The sequence below is a fragment of the Mirounga angustirostris genome, unplaced genomic scaffold, assembly GCF_029215605.1.
Source record: "Mirounga angustirostris isolate CCGP_5_RB_7025 unplaced genomic scaffold, mMirAng1.0.hap1 SCAF_16, whole genome shotgun sequence".
In the NCBI taxonomy this organism is placed as follows: domain Eukaryota; kingdom Metazoa; phylum Chordata; class Mammalia; order Carnivora; family Phocidae; genus Mirounga; species Mirounga angustirostris.
In genome coordinates this window covers 58,299,587-58,312,805 of record NW_026991724.1, presented here as the reverse complement: position 1 = coordinate 58,312,805, position 13,219 = coordinate 58,299,587, and the positions used below count along the sequence as shown (strand labels likewise).

At 46.4% G+C, this 13,219-nt stretch overlaps 1 protein-coding gene across 1 annotated transcript; it reads right to left on the bottom strand.

Annotated features, from left to right (window-relative positions):
• Window positions 1-3,552: 3,552 nt before the first annotated feature.
• LOC123856211 (zinc finger protein 184-like) lies at window positions 3,553-12,296 on the bottom strand. The gene is made up of 6 exons (XM_064580551.1): window positions 12,145-12,296; window positions 10,546-10,624; window positions 9,997-10,064; window positions 9,306-9,398; window positions 9,062-9,188; window positions 3,553-7,019 (listed from the first exon to the last, which is right to left on the bottom strand). Exons 5-6 carry the CDS (start codon window positions 9,180-9,182, stop codon window positions 5,725-5,727), a joined length of 1,416 nt encoding a protein of 471 aa, XP_064436621.1. The 5' UTR covers window positions 9,183-9,188; window positions 9,306-9,398; window positions 9,997-10,064; window positions 10,546-10,624; window positions 12,145-12,296; the 3' UTR covers window positions 3,553-5,724.
• Between the last annotated feature and the right edge of the window lie 923 nt (window positions 12,297-13,219).

Here is a 13,219-nt window from a genome sequence, read left to right as displayed (position 1 = left end):
AAGTTGTGATTTTATTTTCTCTAGGGAACAACTAAACTACTCAACTGTCTCTCACTTTTCTCCTTGAAGAATTTGCTCTATGAACCCATCTAATAACAGGACTGAAGTCAGAAAGAATCACAGGCAAAGTTTGTTAGAACCCTAATTTTAACATAGTTTTATTAGGTTTACTTTTTCACTAAACAAATAATAGTAAGCATATTAAGGAAAATTTTGGAAAGCAAAGAAGGCTAATAAATTTCCTAATAGTCCCAGAATCTCAACAAGTACAAGCCCAGGAATGTAGTTTTGTTTACAGGTAGAAGAGCTCTTGGCAGAGAAGGGAAAGTGTGGGCTTCGGAGCCAGGCTGACCTGAGGTCAAATCTTAGTCCATTCTTGGAGCCTGACTTTGTTTCCTCAGGAAATGGGGTAACAGTGCTTCCCCCAGAACTGTCGAAAGGCTTGGAGCTCATCTGCATAAAAGAGCCTAACAGTGCCTAGTACATAGTATGCACTCAGTTACCTATAGCTGCTATTATGGAATATTTTGTTTTCATGTATTTTTCATTTACTTTTTAAGACATTCTTAGTGACAGCAAACTACAGAATTATAAACCAGATTTTATCATACTTTAGTATTCCCTATACAAGCAAGTTTTTCAGTGTGTTAGGGTTTCTCATATACATTTTGCAGATTTGAAGTTCTTTTTCTCATTTTGTAATCACATTTTTAAATGACTAATTATACAAAGGTTTGATTAACAGAGCATAAAGCATTGTATTTATAGTTTTCTTAGGATAGATTTCCAAAAAGGGATATTATTAGGTGAGATGTGGTATAAACATTTCTGTGGCTCTTGAAAGATCCTGATGAATTTCTTTTTGGAGGGGCCATGCCATTTCTAGCAAAGGGAGGTCCAGGGGTATGAAACAGGTGACAAACCATCTTCTCTCCTGAGTCAATAACAAGTGTTGCATATCACTTATGCTCTCTGGGTCCCCTGCACTGGAAAAATCTTTCACAACACAGCATTCCGGGTAGGAAAAACAAACTGAGCAAGGTTAGTAGATACAAAGAAATGTCTTTGCCATGCCTGGTATAAATAAGCATTTGAACAACTTTACCAGCAGTGGGTGGGTAGCTCATTTAAAACAAACCAACAAAAACGTTTGCCTATTTGATAAGCCAAAAAAGTGATTCTTTCCTTACTAATGAATTTTTCCGTATATGCTTTTAAATTTCTTTGTGAATAATTTAGGCCCTTTGCCTATTTAGGTAGTGTGTCTCCATGCCTTTTCTGATTTGCCCGAACTCACTTTCCTTTCTTTAAAAAAAAAAATTTTTTTTTAAAGATTTTATTTATTTATTTGAGAAAGAGAGAATGAGAGACAGAGAGCATGAGAGGGAGGAGGGTCAGAGGGAGAAGCAGACTCCCTGCTGAGCAGGGAGCCCGATGCGGGACTTGATCCTGGGACTCCAGGATCATGACCTGAGCCAAAGGCAGTCGCTTAACCAACTGAGCGACCCAGGCGCCCCCCCCAAAATTTTTTTTAATTTAAATTCAATTTAGTTAACAGACAGTATATTATAAGTTTCAGGGGTAGAACTTAGTGATTCATCAGTTGCATATAACACCAGTGCTCATTCCATCAAGTGCCCTCCTTAATGCCCATTGCCCAGTTACCCCGTCCCCCCACCCACCTCCCCTCCTGCAACCCTAGTTTGTTTCCTATAGTTAAGTGTCTCTTATGGATTGCCTCTCTCTCTCTGTAATTTACCTTCCCTTACCCTATGTTCATCTTTTTGTTTCTTAAATTCCACATGAGTGAAATCATAGGGTATTTGTCTTTCTCTGACTGACTTATTTCACTTAGCATAATACCCTCCAGTTCTCTCTATGTTGTTGCAAATGGCAAGATTTCATTCTTTTTGATGGCTGAGTAAGATTCCATTGTGTGTGTGTGTGTGTGTGTGTGTGTGTATATATATCACATCTTCTTTATCCATTATCTGTTGTTTGTTTTTTTTTTAAAGATTCTATTTATTTATTTGAGAATGAGAGAGAGCACATGAGAGGGGTTAGGGTCAGAGGGAGAAGCAGACTCCCTGCCGAGCAGGGAGCCCGATGCGGGACTCGATCCAGGGACTCCAGGATCATGACCTGAGCCGAAGGCAGTCGCTTAACCAACTGAGCCACCCAGGCGCCCCTATCCATTATCTGTTGATGGACATCTGGGCTCTTTCCATAGTTTTTAATATATGCATTTCTGAAGGATTGTTTTTCATTTTAAAGTAAACAACTCCTATTTTATAGAAAGGTAGAGCTCTCTTCCCTTTGCCCCCACAATGCCCCATACACCATGAACACCATTTTCTTATAATTTAAAAATAATTACTAGATTCATGAAAGTGGTTGCCTCTGGGGAGTAGTGGGGAAAGGTCTAGTTTTCACAGTACCTCTGCCTTTTCACTTTTCTACCCATGTGACTATGTTACCTATTATAAGGTGTTTATAGTTTTCATAGAGCTGTGATCATTCTGTACGTGCAATAGTGTAGATCTTATTTTTCCACCCAGTCTTACACCCTACACCCTCGTGTCTCATCTCCTTGTCTGTTAGCACCTTGTTAACAGCTGCGCCAGAGTTTTCCATGTCTGGCCCTCCTCTGTTGTTTGAATGTTTGACTTAGTTCTGCTTTTTTCATAGTTTCATAGTGAACATGTTGGTGCTTAAATGTTTTTCCAAATTTAGGATTCTTTCCCTCGGGTAGGTTTTGCCAAATGGGAATCACTGGGTCAGGATGGGTATGATCGTTTTAAGGTTCTTGATACATACATCCAAGCTCCTTTGAAAACATTACACCAGTTTGCACTGCTGCCTATAATGTGATGGCATGTGTTCCACATGTCCTTGTTGGCATTATGTATTAACAGCATTTTTCTCCTTTGCTAATTTAATAGGGGAAAGGGCATCTAATTTTAATTGAATTTATTTAGTTCTTAAGGAGGTTGAACATTTCCCTCTAAATTTGTTAAGCAATTATATTTTTCCTCTCTTTGCATGATCTTTGTGGCTTTAATGCCTTTCTATCAATTTAAGTAATCTCTTTATATAATAAATATATTAATTATTTCTCTTCATTTTGGCCATGTTTTGCCCAAATTGTTTGGCATTTTTTTGAATTATTTTTTGACAAGGTTTCCATTTTTATATAGTTCAATCCTTCCATGTTCCAAGCCTATAAAATCTAAACTTCTCTAAACAGTGTTTTCATTGTTTTATTTTTATATCTATTTTAACTACTCTTTAACTAACTTTGATGTATTGTATGAAGTAATCAAAATTACCCATTCTTAATTGCTCCAACATCAATTATTAGTAAACGATTCAGTCATGTTTTTGTATAGTGTAGGATCTATTATCTGGACCATCTACTTTGTTTCATTGACTTGTCCTTTTTTATCTTAGATCTATAGTCTTCTTAATTTTTGGAGCCTTATATTTGAGTTTTCTATCATTGTACCTTTAAAAAGTATATTTATGTGTGTGCATATTTATATGAAAAATATATAATTGCTATTCTTCTGGATGAAAATTTGTTTATTAAAGTCTTTTGATTATAGTGACATGAACTTATAAATAAATTAGAGAAAAAAAAAAGCATTGTTACATTTAATCTTAGCATCCAGGAACATATTGTCCTTTCAATCAAAGTTTATAGTTTACTTCTCATCAGGTCACAAATTTTCCTTAGTCATTCCTACATACTGTTGCAGTTCTGGGTTTCCTTGTGTAGGGTTTTTCTTTTTTCTGTTAGAGTTCTCATAAAAAAAGCCAGCATTCCAGGAATGGGGTTACTTCAGTGTTGCCCCACTGCATGCATTCAAGCCAACCAAACCCCTGACTTCCAGAAGCAGCTGGGGGCCACAGATGCTCCTGAAATATTGATGTAAGCTGGGGACCCTTTCACCAGGAAATCAGAGAAGCCTAGCAGTGTGCGTGGGTATGTGCATGTGTGTGTACCCACACACATACTTATGAATACGACCTCAGTGGGTCAGCCATGCCCCCACCTTAGCTTCAAATCTCTCCTCCCACTGACCCTTCCAGTTGGGAAGCTCTGGGTTCAGTGCTGGTGCCCAGGCCATCAGGTCTCCTACAGGTGGGATCTTGAAGGAGGAAAGAAGTACAGGACCCACTGCCGTGGCACCTGGCCCACTTCAGCCTCTCAGGTAAAATGTTAGGCTTGGAATAAAGAGAAGGGATCTGAGCTGCAAAGAATCTCCACTATGATGTGTATCTGAGGGAGCCAGGTGGGCAGGATCGGGAAAGTCATAAAGAGGAAAGGAGATAATCCTCAACAAAGGACCTCCTGTTACAAGATCTTTGATTTTTCAAGAGATGCTGGAATGCTCAATTTTTATGTGATGTTTCCCAATATTTTAATGGAGGCAACTAATTAAAAAAAAATCCACTCAGGACCATAAAACATTTGTGGGCTATGTCTGGTCCATAGATCCTGTTTTGAGGCATCTGAATCACTATGGGCCAGATCCTCTGCTGGTTTCTAATCCTTATGCCTTGAGGAGGTAGGGATTTAGAGTGAATAGATTGACAACCCACAGAGATCAGGTCTTAATCCCTGGAACTTTTAAATGTTACCTTATTTGGAAAAGGGGGCTTTTCAGATATGATCGAGGAGTTTGAGATGAAGAGATTATCTGGGTGGGCCCTAAATGCCACTAACATATCCTTGTAAGGAAGCAGAAGATCTCTCTCTCTCTCTCTCTCACTCTCACACACACACACACACACACACACACACACACACACGATTTTAAGACTAGAATGATTCAGCCACAAAACAAGAACACCAGCAGTTGAAGAGGCAAGGAAGGATTGTTCCATGGAGCCTCCAGATTAAGGCCTTGCTGACATCTTGATTTTGACCCAGTGATACTGATTTCAGGTTTCTGACCTCCAGAACTGTGAAAGATGAAATTTCTGTTTTAAGCCACTAGGTTTGTGGCAATTTGTTAAGCAGTCACAGGAAACGAATACATCTAGGAACATCTTAGAAATTCTGAGGCTCCATCCCAGACCTACTGAACCAGAGATTCTGGAAGTGGAGCCCAGCACCCTGTTTTAACAAGCCCTACAGGGGATTCTGTTGAAAGCTAAAGTTCCAAAAAACACTGGGTTGAAAAAGAGGTACCAGGCATTTTGTGCAAATGTGTTAACGGGGCCTGTGGCAGAACTGGAGATGAGCTTGATCTAAAGGTATTCATGCATTTGCTTGAAGTGCTTGACCCCCATAGGCATATGAGCTTTTCAACCTTATCCTGAACCAGTATTTCTCAAACTTCAGTGTACAATAAAGAGAAAGGTAGTAAGCAAAACAAGGTGGTATGTGCTACAAAGAAAAAGATGGTAAATAGGCAGAGGGAGTGCCGGTTGAGAGGGCTAATTTTAGACTGGGTGGTCCAAGAAAAGCTTTCTGAAGAGGTGGCCCTATGAGAAGTCAGCCAAGGAACAACTGGGGAGGACAGGGTTCTGGGCAGAGGGAACAGCATGTGCAAAGGTCCCGAGGTCAGAAAATAGCTTAATGTTGGGAGGTAGTGGTGGGAGAGCAGTGTTGTCACAACCCGCTGGAGGAACTAAATGTGTACTGTGTGACTGTGCTTGGAGAGGAATCCTGAAAGCTTGTGCCTGGTTTCCTCCAGACTTCACCCCATGCACCTCTTAGCTGGTTTTGCTTTGTATCCTTTTGCTATGATAACTCTTAGCCATGAGTATGACTATATGCTGAGTCCTTTGACCTCTTACTGAGTCACCACAATGGGGTGGTTTTGGGGACCCCTGAGGCATATCCCCATGACTATAATGTGATGTTTCAGACCTCTTGGGGTGAATGAAATCTGAAGGTTTCACATGCATAGTATGTTTTATTAAGAACTGCCGGAAGTTAGTTGCCACAAAGGTCTTCCTCACCCTCTCTGTATGCATAGGATTCTCCCTTGTATGGATCCTCTGATATACTTTAAGGGATGAATCACAACTACTAAAGGCTTTTAGACATTCCTTACACTCACAGGTTGTCTTGATGCTGTGGGTCCGCTGGTGCTTGGTCAGGGAGGAGCAATACCTGAAGGTGTCCCCGCACTCCTTACACATATAGGGACTCTCCCCGTTGTGAGTTCTCTGATGGAGGCTGAGGGAGGAGCTATAGCTGAAAGTTTTCTCACAGTCGCTGCATTTGTAGGGTTTCTCTCCTGTGTGGGTTTTCCGGTGCTCGATGAGGGAGGACCTGTACCGAAGGTTTCCTACAGTCGGGGCATTTATAGGGGTTCTCACCTGTATGAGTTCTCTGGTGATTAAGGGATGAGGCCCAGCTAAAGACCTTTCCACATTCATTGCATCCATAAGGTTTCTCCCCATTGTGGATCCTCCAGTGTTGGCTGAAGAATGACTGATCACTAAAGGCCTTCCCACACTCATTACATTGATAGGGTTTCTCGCCAGTGTGAATTCTCTGATGGGAGATGAGGGCTGAGCGTTTGCTGAAGCCTTTCCTACATTCATTACAGAGAAATGGTTTCTTGCCGCTATGGATAATCTGGTGCTCCCTGAGGGAGGAGCTCTGCCTGAAAGCTTTGTCACAGTCCTCACACTTGTATGGTTTCTCTCCAGAATGAATCCTTTGATGCTGAATAAGGTTTGCCCTCTAGCTAAAAGCCTTCGCACACTCACTGCATTCATAGGGTCTTTCCCCTGTGTGGATCCGCCAGTGTTGAGTAAGGAGCTGAAGGCTCTCCCACAGTCAGGACATCTGTACCCTTTCTTCTCTGTGAAGCTGCTCAGAGATTTCACCAGGATTGGCATCTCGGGGAGGCTGTCCTCTTTGCAGGCCTTTATGAAGTTCATGTCCCAAAGTCCTTTCTTCTGGGGTGACTTTTCAGAGATGTTATGCTTTGAAGGTGTCCTGTTGTTAGGCCCAGTGCCCCAGTCTGAAATAAAGTTTTCAAAACTGCAAATTCCTGTAAGACAGAACACTGAAAATAAGATGGCTGCTCCATTACCCATTGTGACTATTAGTCTTGTCAGCCTGACCATGCTCTAGTCCCCAGGGATTTCAATCAACTAGGAATCTTAAGTGTTGGTTAGCATTTACAATCACTTTAGGTAAAGGAAATTATCCATGATCATGTAGGTGGACCTCATCCAATCAGCTGAAGGCCTAAAGAGCAAAAACTGAGGTTTCATAGAGAGGAAATTTTGCCTTAAGACTGCAGCATCAGCTCCTGCCTGTTTCCAGCCTGCTGGGCAGCCCCACACATTTTGGACGTATCAGCCCCACAAATGCATGAGTCATTTCTTAAAGTAAATCCCTCAATATATACAATTTATTGGTCCTGTTTCTCTGGAGAATTCTGACTGATGTACCAGCTCTCTAGTGAGGCTGGACATCTGGGTCCAGTCTGGGTAAAGGAGGAAGCATGCACAGATTATAAAATCGGGGAAAGTAGGGTTGACCCACAGAGGAAGGAAGTATGTCAAGGATGAACCCAGCTCATCTGGGAAGATGAGAACTTGGAAAGGGCAGACCAGGATACTGGGGCCTCAGAAAACCACGTGGGCTGAAGTGAGCCCTCACTACCTCACAGCCTGGTCTCAGGAGTTGGATCCCATGCACATTCAATTTTAGGCCGCTGCTATTCTTCAGTGAGTCATGGAACTAACTCAGTCAGATTCCTAACTCTGACACTATTGACATTTTGGGCCAGATAATTCTCTCTTGTGGGGACTGTCCTGGGTATTGCAGGATGTTGAGCAGCATCCCTGGCCACTTCCACTCTGCACCAACAGCACCCTCTCAGCTGTGACAACCAAAAAAAAAAATTTCTTCAGACATTGCCACATGTCAACTTAGGGCAAAACCACTCCAGGTTGAGACCACTGCTTTAGTGGGTTGTAGTAAGAAGTTTTAAAAAATGAAATTGAATGGAGTAACAGAGTGCACTGTGTATAATAAGGACAAGTATCATTTTTTTATAAAATTTTTATTTCAATTTTATCAGATGGATACAAAGCATGTGCAGTGGGCTGGGAGGTAAAATGTGACTTCTACCAGGATTTTGGTAGAAACAAGTTGAGGAACACAGACATAGGGGCAGTCAGGTCCCAGTATAGAGCCTTCTGGCCAGGACTCAGGATCTCAAATTCAAGAGCCTATGTGGGCTAGCCAGGTAATGGGAATGAATGAAGTGGACTGCCTGAATGCTTCTCACTTTCTTGAAACGCATGGCACTTGCTTCCATTTCTCCCATTTGATAGTCAATTCTATCACAGGGATTGAGCGAGACAGAGCCAGAGAAAGAGGCAGAGAGGGGCAGAGGCCATAAAAGAAATAGGGCTCTAAACTGAACTGAGATGTCCTACGGTACGTTCTCTGTGGGCACCCTTCAATGGGACTCCCACAACTGGGCCCTTGTTGACCCTCATCTGGGTTCTCCTCTTCTCCTCCCCCACGTACCCCAGCCACACACTGGCATATAATGAGTGTTCAGCAGGTGTCAGCTACCAATAATGGGTAACCCAAGTGTTCAATCCCCTGGCCTCCAATTGGCTTAATAAAGAGAACAGATGTGGTCTGATGGCACTAGGGCCTGCAACTTCCGTTAGAACTTCTGGGAAAGAAAGGCTTCCACCCTGCTGGGACCACTGAGTGTCACTGAAGCCTGTTGCTGCCAGAAGTGGAAGGGGCCAGCCCGAGAGGGAAGCCAAGAGAGGAGAAAACAGAACTGAGAAACAGAGAGTGGGAGCCTATAGAGGACCAAAGAGACTAAGGCCGGGAGGTAACACTTGAGCTCCTGGATCCAGCCATGCCTGAAGCCTGAGTCACCCTTAACTTTTCCATTATGTTCATCCAGATAGATGGACACTTCAGGGGAAGGAGGGTGGGAGGACCCTCAGAGGCACTGAGTGGCTGAACCCCATCCCAACACAGTGCTGACACTCCTGATGCCCCTTGGCTTCTATGCAGTGAGGTGGGGTCTGAGTTCACTGATAAGTCACTTACCCAGTGAGACCAGGTTCCTGTAGTTCTCCAGCATGACGTCCCAATATAGGGCCTTCTGGCCAGGACTCAGCTGCCCCCACTCCTCCTGGGAGAAGTCTACCACCACATCCTGGAATGCCATCAGCTCCTGGAATGACAAGGCCATGGCATGACAGCCCTTCACATGGCCATAGGGAAAAGGGGCCTGGGGTTGGGAGGGGAGTCAAAAAAGAAAAGAGTGGGTCAGGCTGGGTTCAGGACTCACCACAGCATGGCTGAAGCAGCATGTGGTGGTCCAAGAGCTAGAAGAGCCCACAGACTCATGGAGTCTGGCATCCCCGTGAGGTTCTACAGGAAACTGCAATGCATTCAGTGTGACAAAGATTTACTGAGGTCGACTTATGCCGGGCACCTTTCCAGGCACTAGGGATACAGACCAAAACCCTGCCCTGGTGAATCCCACATTCTAGTCAGGCTTAGACAATAAACCAGCAAAACAGAGCATGTTAGATGGTGCTAAGTGCTACAGAGAAAAACAAGCAGGCAGGGATGACAGTGATGGGAGATTACATGCCAGCTAGAGTGGTCAGAAGAGACGTTACAGGAAAGTGACTCTGGACAAAGACCTGAGGGAGGTGAAGAGGTGTGTGCCACGTGGCTATTGGAAGATGCCAATATTTACTGGCACTGCCGATATTTTAAAACGTGGATATTCGTACAAAAATCCAAATGATCAGTCTTGAAAAACAAGGAAGCTTTTACATTGCAAAGCCTGGATTCCTGCAGTGACAACATGCTGGAGCCAGGTCACAGTGGCCCCTTTAGATGGGCTGTGTTTCCCACTATGACACAGTAGGACCCCCAACCTCCCCACCTCTGGGATCTCAAACTCAAGAGCCTATGGGAGCTAGCTAGGTAATGGGAATGAATGAAGTGGACTGCCTGAATGCTTCTACCTTTCTTGAAACGCATGGCCCTCCTTCATCTTGCTTCCATTTCTCCCTTTTCTGATGGAAGTAATTCTCTGCGGACACAGGATTCAGTTGCTGGGGACCGATAGGGAGGGGTGGGGATTGCGGCAAACTGGAAATCCCTCTGTCCAAAGGGGGGTGCCCCTACTCAGCCCAGCTAACAGCTGTCATGGAACACTGGCCTAGTGTTGCTACCCTGAATGCAGCCCTCTGACCCTGCTTGGTGCATTCATGGATCTCCCGCAGCACTTAGCACCCCTGAATGACCAGGCTGATGTGTTTGTTGCGCGTCTCCCATCATTCCTGGTCTCCATACAGCAGGGGCCTCATCAGTCTCAACAGCACTGCATCCCGGTGCCTACAGGGTGCCCCGAACACAGGAGGCCCACAGATATCTGCTGACTAACAAGTGAAGCACACCCACCATCACCACTACCACACCAGATCTATGTGCTCCGCACACAACCAGGAGCGATGTCCTGTCTTTCAGAATCCAGTGGCCTTTCCAGGGGAGACCAGTGAAGACTGACTTACTGGGGCCTTGCAGTCCCAAGCCTGGGAACCATGCCCTCCTCTTCAGAGAACTTCTCCTGGTGGAGGCCTGAGACCCGAGCTGGGGGAGGAGGAAAGAGTGGTGAGAGGAGGCCCAGCTGGGCCATCATACCAGCCCCTCCTCTGGGACCTGGAATGACCACGTCCCTTGTTGGGGTTGGAGGAATGGGTTAAGTGGCCACTGTTTCCTGCAGCCTGATCCAAGCTGAGAACTCAAACTCTGGAAACAAGTTACTTGGGTTTGAATCCCATCTATGACCCACTAACTGTATGACCTTGGACAAGTTCTAGAACCTCTCTCTGAGACTCAGTTTCCTTATTTGAGAAATGGGGTAAGAAGAGGATCTACCTGCAGGACGTGGTAAGCATGAGCTCATTACTGTGGCGGAGGAGTTACTGCCCCGTTCTTCACGCTCCCTATAGCTATAGCCTCTCCGTGTATCTCTGCAGTGATCTGTCACCTTAAGTGTGGTGCCCTCCCCCCACCTCTTGACATCAGTCTGGCCTTGTAACTTGTGTCGACCCGTGGTGGCCCTCATCTGCTCAGCACCTCACTGCCCTGCTGTTCCTCCAGCATCCCAGGCTCATTTCTGCCTTAGGGCCCTTGTCCTCGCCCTTCCCTCTGCCTACAACACTCTTCCTCCCCCTTCTCCTCCAGGTTATTCCCACTATTCAGGGCTGAGCCTAGACCTCCGTCCTCAAGAGGGTATTTCTAACTGCCCAAACTCAATGAGTGGTCCTAGCCCCGAAGTCACTCTGTCCTACTGCCCTCTGGTATTTCCTCCAGAGCATTTATCAGTGACTGGCATTCTTTTATTGCTGTTCCTCACCAGAACGTAAGTTCCATCACAACCCACACCACCCAGGAACAAAACTTCACAGGCGTCCTCGGAATCTCATGCACAAGGGACAATGACACCTACAGACGAACACACAGCCACACAGACTCACTACAGGGTGACCACCTGGTTTAGATACGGTTGCAAACTTACGCGCGAACACAACCACACACATTGTTCACTTCCTCAGGCAAGTGCCCGGTAGCCCTTCCCACAGGGACATCCAGCATCGCACGGTGACACATATCACAACAGCCACCCAAAGTCGCCCACCACGTAAGCCCCTCGCACACAAAACCACAGACATGACCCCAACTCCATTACGCAGTCACAGAAGTCACACAGGACTCTGTTCCCCGTCGCACTCAGTCACACACAAACCCATAAAATGACAACTGCCATCCACCCTCGCTGCACACAGATGCGCAGTCAGTCAGTCACACAGACCCGGGCATGAGTACAAACTCGCACACACCAAGCCCTGTCCACACTCAACAGGCACACCCAGCCTCGAGCAGGCGGTGGACACTCAGACAAAATCACACAGACACACACAGCCCTTGAGAGACAACTTCACTCAGGAAATCCCATCCCAGCTCTGACAATCTTCCTCGGCGACGCCCCGCGCTCCACCCCGAGGGCACCGGCCGCTCGCCGCAGGCGCACGCGCACAGGAACACGCAGAGACGCCTCACCACACAGACTTCGCCGGATCACAGACACACCCGACACTACATCACACCGAGTCACGGATCACAAAGTCACGCTCAGGAAAGGACGCTCGCTCGCCCGCCGCGCGCACCACAGCCGCCACGGGGGAGCCTCGACGCAGCCCGGCCGGAAGCGGAAGCGTTCCCCGCGCCCGGGCGCAGAGCACTCTGGGAGGTGTGGTCCAGAGACCGGCGCGCGGGCGTTACGTCCCTGTGGCGTCCCTGTGGCGCCGGGGCTTCATCCTCCCTCGGATCACCTCCGCTTGTCTGAGGAGTAGGAACCAGCCCTGCAAAGCTGAAACTCCCCGGCTCCGAAGCGAGAAGTAATACTCCACAAATGATAAGGGGCCGGAAGGCAGTAAGAGGGGAGAGGACGATGCTGCCGAAAGAGGCGGCTTGGAAAGGTCTCTTCATCTTCAAAGAGGTGACATTTGAAGCGCGTCTCAAGCCGGTGCAGCGGCAGCGACGCTCCAGTTTGGGGAAGGAGCGAGTGCAAAGGCCCTGAGGCAGGGAGAAGATTGACGTGTTTGAAGAACTGAGGTAACGCCAGCATAGCTCGTGATGAAAGATGCGGGCGAGGGTGCAGGGGACGAGGCTGGAGAGCCCGCCCGAGGCAGTGAGAGGGCACCGAAGGGCTGCAGCGGGGGGATGGCGCGTCCTGATTTATACTTTCACGGGAACCCTTGGCTTCTGGGTGGAGGGTGAGTTTGGGAAGGTAAGAGTGCAGGCCGGGAGATCGGAAAGGAGACCGTTGCGGTAGTCCCGACAGGGATGATGGTGTGCTGGGTGAGGGTGGTGGCCACGGGCGTGGTGTGAACTGCGTGGGTTTAGACACACATTGAGGGACACGTTGGGTGTGGAGTGCAATGGGAGGAGGTAGGGGAAAGAGCGACATCAGTATGCCTGCTGGGTTTCTGCCCCGAGTGCCGCTAAGTGGGGTGGAAACTGGGGAAGGTGCAGGTATGGAGGAGGAATAGAGAGCTGCGCGCGGATGTGTTAAGTCTGAAGTACTTGCTATAGGTTCACGCAAAGTGCTTTAACATCAGTGTATTCATTCACTAACCGATTACTTATTGAGTCTCTATTAAGCACAGCAACCGTCTCCTA

Coding starts and splice junctions, on each gene's coding strand:
- LOC123856211 (XM_064580551.1), bottom strand. CDS start 9,182: ATGGCATTCCAGGATGTGGTGGTAGACTTCTCCCAGGAGGAGTGGGGG. Junction 7,020..9,061: donor CAGGAACCTGGTCTCACTGG/GTAAGTGACTTA, acceptor TCTGTCTTACAG/GAATTTGCAGTTTTGAAAAC.